Here is a 19328-nt window from a genome sequence, read left to right on the forward strand (position 1 = left end):
ACCAGTGTTTTGGGACGGGCTGTGGCTGGTGAGGAATGGATGCAAAGTTTGCTTACTTTGCAGAATTGCTTGGGTTCTTCTTGTTTAGCATTTTCTGATAACTTTTCAAAACTAGAACTGAGGAAGCTACAATCATATTGGGCCCCGACTTATCCTGGAAAGAGTCATGAGTGCACTCTGCCTTGTAGACTGGACCCGGCAGATATCAGACAGATGTACTTTACAGTTATCAGGCTGTGGAGACAGAGGATGATTCTGCCATTGTTGTAGGGTGGGGTGTAAATTTGAGATGGTTCTCCTTGAGGGTTCCTGGCGCGTTGTGTTATGTCTTCCTTCAGTGGTGATTCCTCTTGTATCTTTGTCCTCGGCAGGGAGAACAGATGAGTGATGCAGGAAGTAAAGTAGAGTTGAACAGTTTTACTCCTCTCTTGTTTAGGCAGAGTCCATCTGCCTTAAAGCGAGGTCTGAGGTCGCAGAAGAAGTTCAAATTGTCAACAAAATGCACTGAGTGGAGTTTACAAGTAATTGAAAGCCAAGCGCTCAGTCCCAGCATTCTGCTGAATCTCTCGGTTCCTCCTCTGACTGGCGCCAGGGGACCACAGATAAACACCTGAGCTTTCACAGAGCTGACCGTGTTTAGCAGAAGTCCATTTTTCACATTTGGGTGTGCAGTCACAATATCCAGGATTTTTTCTTCCAGATCAGAGACCATATCTTTGGGGGAAAGTACTTTGGTGTCGTTACTCCACATGCTTTTCACCTCTTTGTTGTTAGCCTTCCCTGTTGTGAAGCCTGCTGTGTGAAGAGTTGAGATCTGGGGTCCTGCAGCAGTGGAGCAAATCTGTTCTCCAGTTGCAAACTTGTTCGTTGGGGAGGTTTGTTACTCGTCCTTCCAGGCACAATTGTCCACGGTTGGATCTTGCTTTGTACAGGGGTTGATGAGGCTCCATTCTTGAATGCTAACGCAGGGCAGCCCGTCGCATCAGTGATCATATGTGAAGGTGCTGGGTTCTGCCTGTAAGTTTTCCTCCCATTTCCCAGGGACATGATTTGCGCTTTTGCTCAGCACCAGGAGGACTACAGGTCGATGTATTGCTCTGTACACAGCCATCTTGCTTGTTGGTAGCAAGACATGGCATTATTTATTTTTCTTTGGTTTCTTCTTTAATTATTATTTTATTTTGTTATGGTTATATATATTGTTTTGCTTGTATTTAGATGATCTAGTACATACACTTTGAATGATTTGTAACTTTATTCAGGCTGTGATGTCTCACCAATGTCCTGTCCTTTTGTTTTGACAGTCAAGTTGTCAATATATAATCGGGCTCACGATCACTTTGTGAAGACTGACGCCCACGTGAGACAAATACGTGACATGACGTGGCCGACCACCGGGTGGGGGTGTTCCCTCATCTCCGGGAGGACATTTCAGGGAGGTCCACTACTTTTCCACCAACACCTCTCTGCAGTTTTCACACAGAAATATGGACCTTCAGTAACCTTTTTCTTTTTTTAATTATTGATCAGGGTTTACCCGAGGACATCTGCGGCAACAGACTGTGTTGTGTTGTGCAATTAGTGCGCCCATTCATCACCACCAGTCTGGCGCTAATGGCTGCACACTCGCGGGGGCTCCGTGTGAAAGGCTCACACCTTTTAAGACAATGACGGTCGCCCGGAGAACTAATGAGGTGACACTGACACTCCGGAAGTGTCCGCTAATGCGTCACTGGCGCGCACCGGTGAGCGTCCGTCCGAGCTCGTCCCTGCAACGCACGGACACAAGCAGGTAAACGCTGTCATATGCCTCGTTGTTCCCTTGACTGTTAATATATTTACTTAAAAAAAAAAAAAAAAATCTAAAATGCATCAAATGCATCAGCAGGAAATAAGTTTGGGCTGTGTCCCTGTTTTACCGACGCCTCGCTCCGTGGCAGGTGTCATGTTGTGTGGAAGTGATCCAGAGGTTTACTTAGTTGACGTGGAGGAATATATGATAATAATAAATAGTAACTAACACCAGTTGTTCGTGAAGCCTACACCATCTTAGACGCTGTCCATGGTGCTGATCGATTAAAAAAAAACAACAACTGATGAAGGTCAGTGAGAGAACAGATCAGCAGTGATACTTTCAGGATGGAAAAGTCTATTTTCAGTAGCACTTAATAACAATAATGGTGATAATGAAGGAGTATGAATAAATGAATGACCTATTAGTGGTTCACACTCCATTGGCCAATTCTTTATACGTTAATTATTATCCATTTTTGGTTGCCAGGTTGTGTGAAATCCTCCCCCATCACGGCACTTATCTTGTGTTTTTATCTCTTTGTTCAATGTTTGACCGCCTCCCCTCTGGAGCAGGGACACCTGGACCAACGTCCATTTATAAGCCGCTTAATAACATGAGTAACTGCAAAACTTCGTGGATTGCAAACGTATGTTGTTGTTGTTTTTTAAACATTTATAACTCCAGATTCATTGGAACCTGAGAACCTGATTGCACACAGCTAGTCAAACTAAGTTTGACATAACAGATGTTTATACGATATTAAACCTGATTACCTGCGGCGCTTTTCTAGAAGATTAGTTGCCAAACTGTCCATTGCATAAATTAAAGAGCTGTAGGTTAAAAGACGAGCAAAGTGTCGTGCTCAAGGACGATTTTCCCCAATCTGTTAACTCAAAAGTATAGTTCCTGTAAATGCCTATGACTGATCCAGGTTAAAGGTCATGACTGTGTGTTACATTGGGGGAGTTTTATTCACCCACCTGGAAACTTCTGACCACATTACTCATCACAGCGTATTGCTTATTATTCTCACAACAGATATCCATTTAATTAAACATGACCCGAGGGGAATCACCACGCACCGCTGACTTCTCTGCAGAGAGGCCCGCAGCCTCTCGGCTGAAGCAGTGGGAAACAGCAGCGCACAATGGACTCAACGGAGACGTACTCGGAGGCTACGAAGGACTCAAGTGGATTTCACCAACTTGTCTAATCTTCAGAGAAAATTGGGATTCCATCCAGTGGTGAGACGACTGGAAATCCAAAGTCCACCGTTCAGTCATGGAGCGTTACTTTTTGCCATCCTTTTTAAATGAGTATATAGTTTGTTTGTTCAACTGGGTGGATTTAGCTCAACTTTGAGCGTGTCTGTGTCGCATTTCTTTCATTTGGATTCTTTTCTAACGCCTTATTTGTGGTCTGGCACTGGTTTCAATGAAGTTCTGGGATGTTACCTGCATCTTTGTTAACTGGCTGCTCCAGTGAAGACCAACATTATATCATCCACTTTGGACCAGCGGGTGCAAAAACAGGTCCAGTTCCCCACCACACAGCGTGCCTCACCTCCTTTCCTTAAATCCCATGCTGCTCCTCTTCCATCCTGACGGCAGACCACAGAGATCGTCCTTTCTGGATGACTAAGGGAAGACCCGTAGCATGGCTCACCCCGCTCACCCCTCTGGCTGGCGGGAGATGACAAACGGAGGGGGGCACCCCCATGTCAACCACGGAGGCCAGAGGGGGGGTTCCCAGAGCACCACGCGCTACATGCTGAAGAAGCAGCACCGCCACAGACGCAGGTCCTCCTCCCCGATGGGCAGGGTCATCCTCATCAACGCACCTGTTGATGGTGAGGTCTGGACACGGTCTTCTGTAACCTTGGTAACACACACACAGCACGAATGGCAGAGTTTAGAACAAGCCAATAATTTATGAATGTCACAATATACCACACTACTAGAGCCGAAAAGTGGAGTCAATTAACCAGTTACTGATTTCAGCAATTCCTTGTAAGCAAAAATAGCCAAAAAGTTAAACTAAATTTTACAGGGAAATTATACCAACATTGAATAATATAGTCCCATGTACTAAATAAAATGTAGTCAATTTCCATAGATTAAACCACCCAACAGCATGTACAGTAGCCCCACCATGACCAACCAATTAAATTACACTTGTGTTAATGCATCAATAAAAACATAATTTTCTATTGACTATCAAGAATTTATGTGGACAATTAGATTTTCATTCAGATTTTCATTTCCTTTCATTACCTTATTGTTTCATGACCCGTGTGGCAGGTTCATGTCCGTGTGTTTTATGTTTTTTTATTTGCAGGAGGGGAGGACAGTGAAGACATTCACACTGTGACAGTAGACAAGAGTCCCGACGGGCGTCTGGGCTTCAGTGTCCGCGGAGGCTCTGAACATGGACTGGGCATATTCGTCAGCAAGGTGGAGGACGACAGCTCGGCAGGTTAGGAGGACGTGCGTTTCGGTGTTGCTCGCGATTGGCGAGAGTATTTTTTTATTGCTAAAACGTGGGCAGGTGGTTTTCTGTTTACGTGCGACGTGAGTTCCACCGTGTGTCCGCAGCCCATGCTGGGCTGACTGTGGGCGATAAGCTGGTGGAGGTGAACGGGGTCAGCCTGGAGAGCATCACCATGAGCAGCGCTGTGAAGGTCCTGACAGGCAACAACCGGCTGAGGATGGTGGTGAGACGCGTGGGCAAGATCCCTGGCATCCGCTTCTCCAAGGAGAAGACCACATGGTGAGACCGGACGCTCAGGAAGCTGTGGCTGTTGTGGCTTCCAAAACTGACCTATACTACAATTGAATATTTACCCTACATAGTTAATTTAACAGCTTTCCCAAATAGATTCAATCTTACTATTATTTGACGTACAAACTACAACCTTGTTACGGCCACTGACCTTTTGTGCGACTATTGTTTTGTGTAGTCTTGCAACTTGACTGTAGCTCACTCTGGTTATCTTTCTTTTGGGATATACTGTATCTTGGTTTCATGTAGCATCAGTGGATGGATTACTGCGGTGACCTTTGTGGCCATTTGATTAACCAGTACTGAAAGGCCTGAGCTCAGTGGAGGAAGAGAAATTCCTTCATGTTTATGCGTTCACGTGTGCATGTACAGTATGTCCTCTTTTGCATATGTATGTGTGTGTGTTTGTGTGTAGGGTGGATCTGATTCACCGGCGTATGGTGGTGGAGGAGAGCGGCCGTACACCATCAGAGGCCAGTTCAGACAGCGCTCTCCGCAGGATCGTTCATCTCTTCACCACTTCAGACGACTACTGTTTGGGTTTCAATATCAGGGGAGGCAAAGAGTTCGGACTGGGGATTTACGTTTCTAAGTACGAGCCAGGTCGATTCCGAAATACATTCAGCATTTGCTGGTTTTACGCTTGAAGTGGCAGTCAACACCAGATGGATGGGAGTGGTTGATTATTCATGTACAGGTAGTGGAGCCTAGCTTCAACCCAGGGTTCTATATTTTCTTTCCAGGCTGGACCCAGGTGGGCTCGCGGAACAGCATGGCATCAAAATGGGCGATCAAATCCTTGCAGCCAACGGGGTGAGCTTTGACAACATCACCCACAGCAACGCAGTCGAGGTCCTGAAGAGCCACACCCATGTGATGTTGACCATCAGGGTGAGAAACAATTTTAACAGATAAACTGGGGGGGGCAAAATTGAAAGCTGCTGTGATCAGTAGAACGCTGATGTTGCTCCATTTCCACTGGATGTGTAAGTGAGCAACACTTTTCTAACATGTTAGACAAATAATAAGGTGATAATACGTCAATGCTGTGTTTACAGCTTGTTGCCCCTCAAGCGTCCAAAGCATGAGTTAACGCAGGTTCATGTCGGATTTGAGTTATGAGGTCCCGTACACGTCTGCGGCACATTGTTGCTATTCATCTACTAAGGTTAGGTAAACATAACAATTGATTGGGTGCCTTGAGTGCCACCACACAATAATAAATGATACAGCGTGTTAAATACAACAACAGCTCTTCACAGGAGTGGACAGAATGAGCCTGCGCAGCAGAGCAGACAGCTGGCTTACAGCCCTCGTTTGTGCGCTTGTGTGTGCAAGGTCGTGTCACTTAACCTGTGTCATTTTAAAGGAATTGTGTGCATGTGCATGCGTGTTTGAGTGTGTGTGTGTGTGTATGTGTGTGTGTCAATCCTCTCTTAGCTCTGTGACTTTGCTGCATGCTCATTTTACTCCTCTGATCTCAGGTTCCACGTGTGAAAAACAGCCAGGGACCACGTTCATTATTCAAAGGCAGTCAGGGATCAGGTTATAATCAACAGAAAGGCTAATTCTGTGTCTTCCCTCCGTCCTGCGTCGGGACACATTTATGGGTCAGAGTCACGCATAGCGGAGCTAGGTTTAATTTTAGTCACGAAAACCCTCTCACACCTGGCCATCTAAGGCTTTGTGGAAAACTGTGGCTGCACTTTGGAGTGTCTTCTCTTTGACCTTAAGCTCTGTTTAGGTTGACAGTCCTGTAAAATAGACTTGAGAGACACTTATTCAGCAGTGGTTTGTAAACCACAGCACCACACCACAACAGATGTACATGCACTGTTTAAAGCTAAAATGACATTGTGGAGATCTGCTGTAAGGATTAATTTCAACAAATTAACAAAGCAATTGCCATTCTTGTAAAATACAACATTTGACCTGTATTAGGTATTTTTGTGTTAGCACTGACAAACTTAAATATCTTTAAAACTGTCGCATTGATTTCCATTTGATTTTCCACAGACATTGATGGCATCCAGAGGGTGAATCTTAGTGACACTGATGATTCTGTGACGTTCCCTCTTGTGGTTTTTGAGTGGATCGTCTCAACAATTGGTCATGGATCACCATATATTTGATATAGACGTTCACCCAAAGGATGAATTGTAATAACTACTGGTGTTCCATAACTTCATCTGGGTCCAACATCATGTCAAAGTTAGAAACTTAGATGGGGAACATAGGCGAACCTTACACCTGTCATTACACGTCGACATGTTACTATTGTCACTGTGAGCGTGTCAGCATGCCGACATTGGCATTTAGCAAGTACTGTCGTGCCTAACTAATCTCACAAGAATAGCTGTGGATGCATATTGATGTATTCAAAGTGAATTCCATTATGAATCTGGCCATGGCATCAGTTACGGATTATGAATTTGGACAATGTGGACGATCTTTGTCCCATAAGTAGCTGAAAATCGACAGTATTAAAAAATATTCAGTACAAATTGTTAATGAGCAAATTTGTTCATTCATAAGAGGTTTTTTAGTTGATAGTCAAGCATCTCAATGACATACTTCATTTGTTGTTTTCTTGTATGATTATGTTTGCTATTTCATATTTCTTGAAGAATCCATATTTTTGCACTTCATCAGGAGGCTGGAAGATACCCTGCATACAAGGAGATGATAGCAGAATATGGCTGGCTCGACAAATGTATGTATCATAAAATATGATTTTACAAGACAGAGACGGTGTTTTTTAAAATAAAGAAGATGTGTCATTTTGGAGTTTGAACGGAAAACTTCTGGTTCATGCTCTGTCTCTAAAAAGGGTAGAGGATTAACAGGACATGAGGGCAGACAGGGTTTAATCCAAACAAAGCAGATTTTGTAAAACACGGAAATGAATAAGTAAATGTGCAAATCGTATATTCACTGTGAAACTGTGAATGTCTACGTGTGTGTGATATTGTAGCGACTGGACAGTTTCATAAGGTATTGCATTCACACAATAATCCTTTAAACACACATTGCCCCCCATGATTCATTGTAATTATGGATTGTTGTCTGCAGTGGCCAATGGGGGCCCTGCACCATCCTCTCAGGGTTCGGACTCCAACTCCTCTGCGTCCTCGCTGTCCTCTGGCACCCCTCTCAGCTCCCTCAGTGGTCTCTCCCAGGTCCTCTTCCCTCCTTTCTTTGGCTCGGAGATGGTAGACGTCGCCATCTCCACAGAGGACCGCTCCTGTCGCCCAAGCAGCGCTGAGCGAACCGCTGACACTGCCATACAGACTGACCCCCAACCTCCAAACTACGTGGACCACCCGTCCGCTCACAATGGATCGTACCCCGACCGGCTGGTCGGGACAGAAACCAGCCGGAGTGTAGGTGCCACAGTGCTGCTGAAGGACACGGTCATACGTGGGAAAGGGGAAGGGCCGAGGGAGATGGGAGGAGCTGGGGAAGGAGGACGGGGACGGACCAGGACACTGTCAACCGGGGACCAGGAAGTAGTGAAACCCTCGCCGAAGACGGCAGCGCTGATGGCCCTCAGCAGACCACGGAAACCCATCAGACGTTCCCAGAGCCACATCACAGAGTCAGGTGAGACCTGCAGGCTCATATCTACTTAGAGACAGTCTTCATTACAAAGTTGGATCAACAGAGCACACGGACGAGTTTACTTTTCAGCTGCAAAATGTCCAGGAAATATAGAAACAACAAAACTATTTTCAAATAAGACTATGATGTCCATGCCAGCAGCTCTGCGGTGCTGCCATGCTCATAGTAAAGAAAAACAAACTGTTCGATTAAAGTTAACTACTGGCCTATGAACCACTGTCAGATTTTATAAACTCCTACAAATCCAGTACCAGTCAGGCTATACTGTGTATATGTTGATTGTATAGTGGCAGTATCATCCATCTCAGTTGAGAAATCTGCCTTGTCCAGAGTCCCTCATTCCTCTATCACTCTTGGAAGTAAACAAGAGCATCCAGAGTCCACATGGCTAATTTAAGCTCCAGACGGAATCTGTCCAAGAGCACCAAGTGAAAGCAGACTCATGATTAATTGCTGCCCTTAACTCTCACTTGTTGCACCTCTGTGAGAAATAAATAAGAACGAACATGTGGAGAATTATCCATCCAAACCTTTGGCGGGGCGGCTGAGTTATTAGCCTTTTCCTTTTCAATTTATCCAGCTCAGTCATACCTCCAGGACCTGGCGGAGGCTTGGGGCAAAGCCCGGGGCTGATTGGACATTTGTTATGTAAGGTGGTGCACTTCACTGTAGTGCTCCAATTGGAGGGGTGGGGGGTGGGGGTGTTCAGGTTGGTGTAGCTCCAATTCATCAATATTACTGTGTTACTTTACACAGTGGCAGATTTACTGCTGCAAACAGAGGAGCTGACTGGAAGAGAAATGAACAGTTTAAACTCACAGCGGAGAGTGTGTATCACCCGGTTTTGCTGGCTAACTGTTGAGCGTGGAGCTGTACAGAGCCTGATGAATTGTGTTTTCAACGTATGCAGAATGTCATATTCTTGCAATGGTTCCACAGCACTTGGTACAAACAATATCAACTCCAGCAAGCATGGCATGTAACGACCTTCTTTCAATTAAATATATTTATCCAAATTTGCAAGTTACATTATCTGTGTTTGTTTACATTCGAAAGTCTAAAATAAATGTTTCATCAGCAATGACTACATATTTGATTTAGAGGGACTCTCCGTTGATTTTGTCCTCTTTCTGTCCCACCTTTAGAGGACAGCCAGAAGAAGAACATTCAGAAGAAGGAGAAGAGCTCGGGAGAGGGTAAAACTAGCCTGCAGCGCTCAAAAACCTTTGTCAACCTGCTGTTTAAGAAAGAGCGTAAAGAGAAGAGCAGCTCCAGGTCACCATCCCGCCATGCTGACAAAGGTGAGGGAGCGGTCAGAGGACATTTCATTTCTTCCTCGGCACAATTTAGCATTTTGTGACTCAGAGGTATGGAATCTGTGCGGAACGTGTTGTGTTTCAGATTATACTACTGACTTTTGGGTTTTGGATGAAGGTAAAGAGAGACAGTCTATCACAGAGCTGTTCGATCCTTTTTCTGGGAGCTCATGAGTTTACATCTGTTTTGGCCATAAATGGTGATTTTTCATGGATATCCCTGTGTTAGTGAGGTGAAATCAATACATTTTTTATTAACAAAACAGGTTATAGTGTAATATTCATGTTGCTCAGCACAGATTGATCCTGGAAAAGGGAAAACATGTCTGTTGATGCTTTTTTGGTGCTCCATGTAGGGCACAGTTATTTGAAGCAGAATTTGACCGAAGGTCAAAGATCTCTGTGCACAGTTTTGTTAATGTACTTGGGATTATCTATAGAAACAGGAACATTCACTGGTCTCTGTGAAGAGCCTCTGTGCTAAAGTTTCATGCTTTTTTTTATATGTTGATTAAAGTCCATGTGGGCTGGGCACTTGAATGTGAACGACAAACTAACTAAACTAGTTTCAAAAACTCATGGCAATGTCATCAGCACGTTTCAAAAATAATCATCTACTGAATCTTGAAATAAACTAAATAACTGCCACTGAGGTGGTAAATATGTATTTGTGTGCAAGTTGATTTAATTTGATTTATATAAAGGTAACAAATCACTTTCTCCTTTCACTATTCCTTAGGTAAGGAGAGGGGTCGTCCTTTCCAGCTCTTGACCTCCCCGAGGGAGTCCCGTGCTGGGGTTAAAGACAACAGCCCGCTGCCCCGGAACGAGACCCTGCAGCACGTGCAGGACGTGGCAAAGAAACTGCTCAGCCAGGATGAGGTGGCTGCTGTGATGAGACACTGTCAGCGGGTGAGCTCCTGATCTGAAATTACCATCTGTTGCTCCTCAGCGGTGTTCTCCTATGTGCCTCTTTTTCTCCCACTGAATTAGAATCACTACGTGAAGACTCAAGTGTGCAGTATTGTTCCTTATGTTACTGAGTTCCCTCAAGTGATAGGTGTGTCTGGCAGTGGCTGTGACAAAAGACGGCTTGTCTTTTATGATTGTCAGCTGATCTCCTTGTCTCTTTTGAGCCATGTCACTGACCAATTTCAGGTGATCAGCTCCTCTGCTGGTCGATTGCCTCAAATGCAGAGGATGCAGAGTCTACTTAGAAACAGACTCTGTTAAAAGTTTTGCAAGTGTACTCATAAGTAGTACTCTTTGTGATGAGTAAACTGAACTTAATGTGTAAAATTGGTGAATTTTCCCTGTAAAAGTCAGACAGTATGCTGCTGGAAATATCCTCTAGGCCACACTAGTTGGTTTTCCAAAATATTCTTCTCCTCTAATTTGTGCACCAATCTCATCTGTTCCTCAGTTTTTGTCCGACAATGTGATTGAGGATTTGGTGCATCCCCTTTTGACGATCTTGGACAGGCCAGAGAAACTGCTACTTCTCAGAGAAATAAGGTGAGATACACACAGTATATGTATATAAGTATAATACTGTTATTATGTAAGTATTGTTGATGACTGACTCTGATCATATCCTCTGCAGAATGCTGATACCTATGACTGAGTTGGGTCGGTTTGACAGCATGGTCCTTCCCTTTGAACTGGAAGCGTATGACATTCTCAAGAGTCGCTCCGGTATGCAAAGGAATGCACTTAACAATACTCTTAAGATTGTTATCATATTAATATTGACAGAGATCTTGCAACTGGTATATTATTATGAAAGCAGTTATTGAAGTTCCCAATTTATTGGTAGTCTAATTACAGAAATTAAGATGTTTTGGAAATTGTATTATGTTAATACATCACCTGTACACTTTTAGTTTTCATTTAGAGACAGACTTTGGGATAAATGTTCTATTTTACATTCTTAAATTTATCTTTGATTGATTGTCACTTAAAGAATATTGAAACCAAATGAAATAGCAATTGTAAAATATGTAATTGCTCTCTTCATTCCCTGAGCTTTGCATGTGACCTGCCTTGAGGCAGGCCTGTCTGCGTAGAAAGGAACTCACTGCTGCTCATAAAGGCTACTGTATTTTTTTATCAGCTCACATATTCTCTCTCTGGACAGGGAGGTGAACATGTCTCCCCCATCTCCACCCCTTGCATGAAAGAGATGAAGAAGAGATGGGGAGATTCCACAAAACAGAGAAATTCGTGGAAAATCAGTGCTTAACCTCCAGGTTCTTTAAATCTTTTTTTTAGTGCGTTCTCCAGCTCTGCGCTCCCCTCGCAGTGGAACCCCTCGGCGTCACCTCGTCACCCCAATCCCAGGTGCATGATGTTCCTCTCACCTTTTCTCTCTCTAGACATCACCTCTTACTTTTTATTCTATCTCTCACTGTCTGGTTCCCTGTCCTTTCTCTAATCCCAGTGTAATATGAGACACCCTTTGTCTCCATCCCCCCCTCGCACTCTTATTTTTCCTTCTTAAACACACTTCTTTGTCATATCTGTAGTGTCACACTGAAACAATTCCTGTCCCTGGCATCCTATACACATATACCCACCTCCCAGACTCATATAAAACACACTGACAGGCACATTACCATGCACATAATATCTCAGGTTTCCTGTGCCTGAGCCGAGGAAGCGGCTAGTGTTACATCTCTGTGTGCTACAGAAAGGACCGAGACGTGCCTGGTTCGGACGGTGTGACACTTCAACAATACAGAGATGCTTCAACCAGTTTCCTCATTCAAGAGTCATTGAGACACAATCAATACAGTCCCGCTTTAGTGTGACTAAAGCCACCTCACTTTCCGAGGGCACAGGTTTGGGGTCAAAGGGTCAACATTATGAAAGCAGAAGGAAGCCGACAGGGCATCACTGAGGTTTCACTGTTCAGGAAGACCGACCTTGTATCGCAACTTGCAGCATCAGGCCTTATTTTCGTCTAGTTTACTGAAGGAGGTGAATGTCTGACTCCCTGACTTCTCAAGAAAATATTGAATTATACATATTCCAAATAGTATAGTTAGTCCTGAAGGAGAGGACATTTTTCTTACAGGCAGAACATGGCTGGGCAATGGGCTCTCCAATATCTCCTGTAGTGGCCAACCTCTAAATGGAAGAAGTAGAACGCAGGGCCCTGAACTCCTTCTTGTGACCCCCAAATCAACAGTGTGGACACAAGGGACTCCAGCGACTGTCATTGCAACAGTTTCAATGACTGTACTTGAAACAGTCTGGAGACAACTTGGTTAGAACTGAAGAAGCCTCTTGGATGAAGGTGAACCATCTTCAAGGAACTACAACCAAGTCCAGTTGCTCCTGATTCAACAACCTTGTGGAGAAGAAATTGTTCACTCGTTTTGCAGACTAATGTTCAAAGGAACTGAGCTCCAGGTACTAGTCATGTTCCACGAGGGAAACAATCAAGTTAATCAAGTACTTATCAAATCAATCAAGTCAACATAATGGGGCTTTCGCGCTCAGGCAATCTGTTCTCTCTTTGCCTGCTTCTGTGAAAAACATATTAGACCTCAGGTATTTCTACCTACCCTATGTTAGTATTGACTGATGTCAATTATGAATAGATGTTGGGGCTTGAGCTGCCTTGTGGGTTATGTACAGTACAGTAGGCCTCAGGTTGTTACAAAGAGTGCATGGAATAAAAATAACAATATCTCAGGTTCTACTGCATCGATTTTGATCCTTTTTTAAATAAAAAATGTCCATCATGAGTTGATGTTATTCAGGTGCAGTGCTAAATTAGTGGAGCAGTCTTTTAACTTAAAGGTGACATATTATGCTCATATTCAGGTTCATACTTTTAATTTGGGTTACCACTTGAAAAGGTTTACATGCTCTAATGTTCAGAAAAGGCATCAGTGTTCTTATACTGTCCATTCCTGCAGCTCCTCTTTTAGCCATCTGTCTGAAACGTATGCATTTATTTTAGCCCCGCCTCCCGATAAACCCCAGTCTGCTCTGATTGGCCAGCTGGCACAGTCTGTTGTGAATGGTCAACCGCTGTCAAACATGTAGGAAATGTCACGTCCCTTCACTAGAAAAGTGGAGATTCTCCGATTGCCGCTGGGGTTACTCCAAAAGAGCCCTTCTGTGACATCAGAGTGGAAGATAAATCTGAACGAGTGGTTCGGAGCCAGGCTGTAGGGTTTAACCAGCCCACAGGAACCTCAGTGCCCAAATTTATTGCATAATGTCACCTGCTGACCTGCTGCTTTGACTGAATTATCTTCATGTCACTATGTTTATGTGGACATGTTTTACAGAAGTTGCACATCTGGAAGAAACTTCCACTTTTGCTTCCACACCCTGCAGAGTTGTAGCCAAACTAACTGTTTCAATGTTTGTCCAGACTACAGGGGTGGGTTCCACCTCCAGCCGGTTCAGGACCCACTGCGGGAGCGTCAGTTGATCGAGGAGTTGGGGAGACTGCGTTTGCCTGGACAACAGTCGGCCATTCTGCCTCCATCACGTGCCTTCACGCCCTTGCTGGATGTACCTGTGGACGGCTACACTTCCTCCTCTGTGCGCTCACGCTCCTTGAGCCCCTCACCCACCCACAGCCACCTTACAGAATCACCACACAGCACCCAACGTCGGGGCCAACCCCATCGCTCCCCAAACAGTAGAGAGAACGGGGCGATGGGGTATGACGAGGTCTCCTTATTGTCCGTGTCTGACCGTGGAGATGTGGCTCCCGAACGGGGGAGGTCGCCCGTGAGGAACGGCCATGGGAGAGAAAGGAGGGAGGCAAGCCCTGACAGTGTTGACTTCAGGTGGCAGGGCAGGCAGCAGGGCTTCACAGAGGTCAGCGTACACGTTCCTCCGCAGAGAAGAGGGAGAACTCCTCTGGCTGATGTATTTGAGCCCTCGAGAGAGAAAAGCCCATCCACAGGCAGAGGGAGTGGTCAGCAGGTAAAAAGACATTCACAAAATGGTGTGAAAAGAACAACTCGGCCACCGGAGGAGTATGAAATCACCACTTTGACCATCCCAAAGGCCAAGCAGTCACTGGGTGGGTACCGGACAGAAACACAAGTATTTTGAAAAATAATCAAGTGTAAACTGTGATTTAATTTAAGGCCATTTCGTTGTGCTGGCATCTAAAATTGTTTTGAATCAGTGATTTGCTTTCAAGTAGAAAGAAAACTGCCAGATGACTATTGTAAAGCCATCAAATTTTTTTTTGTAAGTCTCCCCTACTCATTAACCAGCAGAGGTCAGGGCATCACTCACTACTTAACTGAAAGGCATTGGTGCTTTAACATGAGCTAAAAAAAAAATATAGTGACTATATACACTGATATACACTATGGTTTCCTTGTGTTTACAGGTATTAGTATCTCTGGAGGTATGGAGTCAAGGATCCAGCCCATGATAAAGATTGAGAAAATCTTCCCAGGAGGAGCTGCGTCTACAAATGAGGCTCTGAAGGTGAGCAGTGGTGGTAGACAAAATCTGATTATAATCCTTAGCTTTGAAACAAATTCAGACCAAATGTGGTAAAGATGTTAACACACTTTTGTCTTTTTGCCATAAATATTAAGAATGTGCTCTCATAATAACTCCCTGATTTTAAAGCACATTAAATGACCATGCTGGTTGGAGTGTGCTGTAAGTACCTTTCAGACGTGATGTGGTTATGAGTTGTTGTTGGTATAAGTAAGAATGGACAGAGAGGATGAAAGTGTGCAGTGAGGCCTGGATACAAGATGAGTGGAGAGCAATCTCAAGTTCCCCCATCACCTCCATTATTGATGAGGTACAAGGGTGCCGGTCTGCTAATGTATTGGTAATATATTGCCTGCACAGTAACTTAACAGTCATCTGTGATGTTGGCCTGGTCCACTTAAACACACATGATACACACACACTCATTCACCACACTTAAACACAGGCTCGTTCTTTAAGCTCTGGAGTCAGAGATAACAGCGGTCAAACAACACTCGCATTGGTTGAAAGTGTCTGAGCGAGATATATACTTGAAATAATAGGTAATTTATGTAGAATGATAATGTACGTTTTTTAATTTATTTATATAATTCAAATAATTGCCATGAAAAATGTTTCGACCCAACCAGCTGACAACCTGCGGCAACACTTCAAAAGTAGCCCGACTCTGCGGGAAAACCACAAAGCAAAGTATTTGACAAGTTCAAGATTTGACCTGATTCGGATGGCAAAGGTCCTAGGATCATCAAAGTAATTTTGATTCATCCTTATGGGGATCATGAATATCTGTATTGAATTATTTCCCTGCCAATCCATCTAGTTTTGTTGAGATATTTCACTAGAAACCACACCAAGTCAACCTCTTGTTGGCACTGGAGGAAAAGTCAGAGGATTACCTACATGACTGACCAGATTCCATGACCATTCATCAAATAGATGTTGAGGTATTATACAGGATAACTGAAAACTTTGACCAACTGGTGGCGCTAAAGGGTCAAGGGTACATGAATGACTGAACCAAATTTCACACTTTATCTAATAGTTATGGAGATATTTCAGTCTGGACCAAAGTGGCGGACCGAACATACTGACATAACTCCTGTCGTCTCGACCTGACACATCACATCACAGGCTCACTCGAATCAGCTCTCTGGCTCAGTGCTATCGCCCCCTTCTCTGCAAATGGAAATGAGACCAGGGTAGTTCAGTGTCAACATACATCCCGTCTCCTTTCACCCACATGATAGCAGACAATCAGTGAAGAATGTTGTTGTGTGTGAGTACGTGTGTAGAGATCATTTCCTGTTCATTAGGCTCTGCCACCTGCTTTCATCTGGACATGAGTGTGGCATGTGCCTGCATTCAACCGGCTGTGTGAGAGGGTGTGAGAGTGCGACCGCTGAAAGGTCCACCATTAAGGATTGAAGGCTTGTATCTATGTTGATGCAGTTTTCATTTGAACTACTGCTCTTTTTGCTGAAGAAATAGTTGTTAACTGTTAACATTGTGTTATGTGATTTGTCAAGAATGAATTTACCATGGGTGGTAATGTTAGTGGATCACCGGTTGCACACCAGAATTAATGCCCCATCCCTCAATTGAGTTTGGAGCAAATTAGTTCAGTACTTATCCCATTATCCAGTTTACATACAAACCAATACGTGAGAAAACACAACCAACATTATCACTTTCATGAAGGGTGGATTTATATTGCAGGGCTGTTGTATTAGACCTAATTAGTTTTTTGCTTGGTGAACCTAATAGATACCAACTGACCATCGCTCCACTCCTTAGCCAAATAATCTAGTTGAATGTATTTGTGATGAACTGGTAAATGCAGAAATGATTTTACTGATCCTTTCCTGCAAACTGTTTCTAGTCCACTGGCTAGAAACAGTCTCGGAAACCTTATAAAGCGCTCCGTAAATGACTGTAAAGAGGATGGGACGGATTAGTCTGTGATCTATTTAATTCAAATAAATTATTTTTCAAAAATGGAAAAAAAGGAAGCTATTTTAATCTCTTCTTTGGTTGAATGGATCTAAATCTTTTGATACTGTTGTCACGAAAGACTACAAAGTTACTGGTGAACACCTGATTGTCTGCTGAGCCTGTAAGAAAACCTGCCAGGACAAACAGTGCAGCGCAGATGTGACGTCCTCCCTATTCTACCCATATGTGGGACCCATAATAGAAAGAATGGTCCGGTACAAAAAATCATCTATTTGTGTCTAATGACTGGAAAGGAAAAGGGAAAGGGAAAAAAGACATGATTGGTGGAGAGGAAACAATGGCCGTCGGCCTTGCGTGCATCTGCGTTATGTGTTGCTAACCTTCACTGAGGTTGAGCACATGAGGCAGGTGCATCCTCGGCAAACGCTGATGACATCAGGGGAAGTTCCTCTCCTCGGGGCTCCAAAGATTCGCCACTCTCCACTCACATCCTGCAGGAAACAGCGAGCAAACAGTCCTCACTGTGTGTGTGTGTGTGTGTGTGTGTGTGTGTGTGTGTGTGTGTGTGTGTGTGTGTGTGTGTGTGTGTGTGTGTGTGTGTGTGTGTGTGTGTGTGTGTGTGTGTGTGTGTGTGTGTGTGTGCGTGCGTGCGTGCGTGCGTGCGTGCGTGCGTGCGTGCGTGCGTGCGTGCGTGCGTGCGTGCGTGCGTGCGTGCGTGCGTGCGTGCGTGCGTGCGTGCGTGCGTGCGTGCGTGCGTGCGTGCGTGCGTGCGTGCGTGCGTGCGTGCATAGTTGTCTCTGTGTATGTTCCTTTTTCAACAACCTTGTGCCGCAGGGGAAACTTTATATGTGCACTAGTGACGGCCTTCAGTGTGAATATATTATAGTAACGGAAGGGCCCCAATTCTCTGTGGCATAAATCAGGTTCTTGCTAAGAGACACAATCACTAAAGATTTATAGAGACGGCCTATGAAAGAGACAGACTACTACATAACAAGAGATACACGAGAGAAGGAAAATGACAAGATATACTTTATGTAATCTTGAAATATGAGTAATTCTATATTCCATTTTGTTTATACGTGGAGTTTGAGTGTTGCATTTACCTTTTTTGTTTGACCCGTGATTGCATCTGCAGGCGGGATATGAGCTGTTGTCCGTGGACGGGGAGAGTCTGCAGGGGGTGACTCATCAGCACGCGGTGGGCGTAATTCGCCGTGCATTCAGCAACAAGGCCAAAGACCCCATGGTCTTTGTGGTCAAGGTCCCCGCAAACCACCGGCCCCAGGGGACCTGCTGACTAACCTCTTTGGGCCTCACAGTCGAGACTGCGATTCGGGCATGAAGGACACCGACGCCTGCAGCTCCTGCGGGAGAGAATTAACTGCAGGATTCACTCCGTCTGAGAAAATATGAGACAGGTAGAGCTGTGGTCATAGTCCTGTTAAAAGCGGAGTTGTGACAACAACTACAAAGATATTTGTCATGAACAAAAGTGTTGGAGCAGTTGTTTTTTTTAGACTAAAAACAGTTGCCTATCCCTCAGGATAAATCACTTTTGCTGATAACGAAATGTCAGATACTGTGTTGAACTATGGCCTATACTGGATGTTGCAACTGTACAACTTTTATATATACATTGCACATCGGCTTGATTAAAAGTGAGTCATTTAGTGTTTTCTAAGGGTACGTTATGATAAGATCATGCAGTTCATGAACTCCTCATTGGTTTATATTGTGCCAGTGTTTGACACTTAGCAACCCTCCTGTGACCCGTGAGGCAGCGGTCTGCACATTTTGGTTGGAGGATCTGAGTCCAGCAGCCCTGCGTGCCTGCCAGAGGGAGATTACCCCGGCCCTGCGTTACGAGATTTATAGATTTATACCCAGATTAAAACCCCTGTATTATGTCAAAACTGATAGTTTGGGTTTAGTGGATGTCTGGGGAGGATTATTACAAATTGCTGCTCAGTAATTTTTGTGCTGCATTTTTCTGGCATAAAGTGCTTGTGCTCTGGAGCAATCCGCCACTTTAGGGGCTTAATTACACCCTGCTGTGGACTGAGCTTACGCAGACATGTGGAGGAGTTGGAAAAACATGTCAATGAGAAATGCATGACACGGACGTCGGTGGCACAGTTTGAATTAAAGTAGGCTAGAGGACATATGAGCGGCGAGATAACGGGAATATAGTGTGCATAGTGCCTTACTTCTGCAGATGGCCAGCGGGGGGAAATGTTGATAAAAATGCAGTTTTAATAAGTGAAAAGCTCAAAGTGAAATGTCTCAATCCAGACATGCAATTAAAGTCAAAAATGAAACTGAGTGTCTCCATGCCTTCGAGTAGTGTTTGCAATCATTCATTACACTTT

At 44.3% G+C, this 19328-nt stretch overlaps 1 protein-coding gene across 3 annotated transcripts; it reads left to right on the plus strand.

Annotated features, from left to right (window-relative positions):
• Nucleotides 1-1306: 1306 nt before the first annotated feature.
• On the plus strand, nt 1307-19282 carry pdzd7a (PDZ domain containing 7a). Of its 3 annotated transcripts, XM_035605929.2 has the most exons (16): nt 1307-1792; nt 2834-3644; nt 4133-4270; nt 4390-4564; nt 4992-5168; nt 5320-5467; nt 7229-7289; nt 7649-8179; nt 9343-9498; nt 10253-10425; nt 10937-11028; nt 11117-11208; nt 11785-11853; nt 13904-14566; nt 14885-14985; nt 18095-19282. In XM_035605929.2, the coding sequence occupies exons 2-16, from the start codon at nt 3452-3454 to the stop codon at nt 18254-18256; spliced, it is 2931 nt and encodes a 976-aa protein (XP_035461822.2). In that variant the 5' UTR covers nt 1307-1792; nt 2834-3451; the 3' UTR covers nt 18257-19282. The 3 variants fall into 3 exon arrangements, with proteins under 3 accessions (XP_035461822.2, XP_047190978.1, XP_047190977.1); XM_047335021.1 differs by lacking the exon at nt 1307-1792 and having other exon boundaries at nt 3564-3676; XM_047335022.1 differs by lacking the exons at nt 13904-14566; nt 14885-14985; nt 18095-19282 and adding an exon at nt 12203-13862.
• The last annotated feature ends 46 nt before the right edge of the window (nt 19283-19328 follow it).

Source organism: Scophthalmus maximus, chromosome 10 (genome assembly GCF_022379125.1).
Source record: "Scophthalmus maximus strain ysfricsl-2021 chromosome 10, ASM2237912v1, whole genome shotgun sequence".
In the NCBI taxonomy this organism is placed as follows: Eukaryota; Metazoa; Chordata; class Actinopteri; order Pleuronectiformes; family Scophthalmidae; genus Scophthalmus; species Scophthalmus maximus.

What these genes read in the sequence shown, in the direction of transcription:
- pdzd7a (XM_035605929.2), top strand. Translation starts at nt 3,452, where the DNA reads ATGGCTCACCCCGCTCACCCCTCTGGCTGGCGGGAGATGACAAACGGA. An exon ending in ATGTGATGTTGACCATCAGG is followed by an intron (nt 5,468 to 7,228) that starts GTGAGAAACAAT and finishes GCACTTCATCAG; the next exon opens with GAGGCTGGAAGATACCCTGC. An exon ending in CTACTTCTCAGAGAAATAAG is followed by an intron (nt 11,029 to 11,116) that starts GTGAGATACACA and finishes TATCCTCTGCAG; the next exon opens with AATGCTGATACCTATGACTG.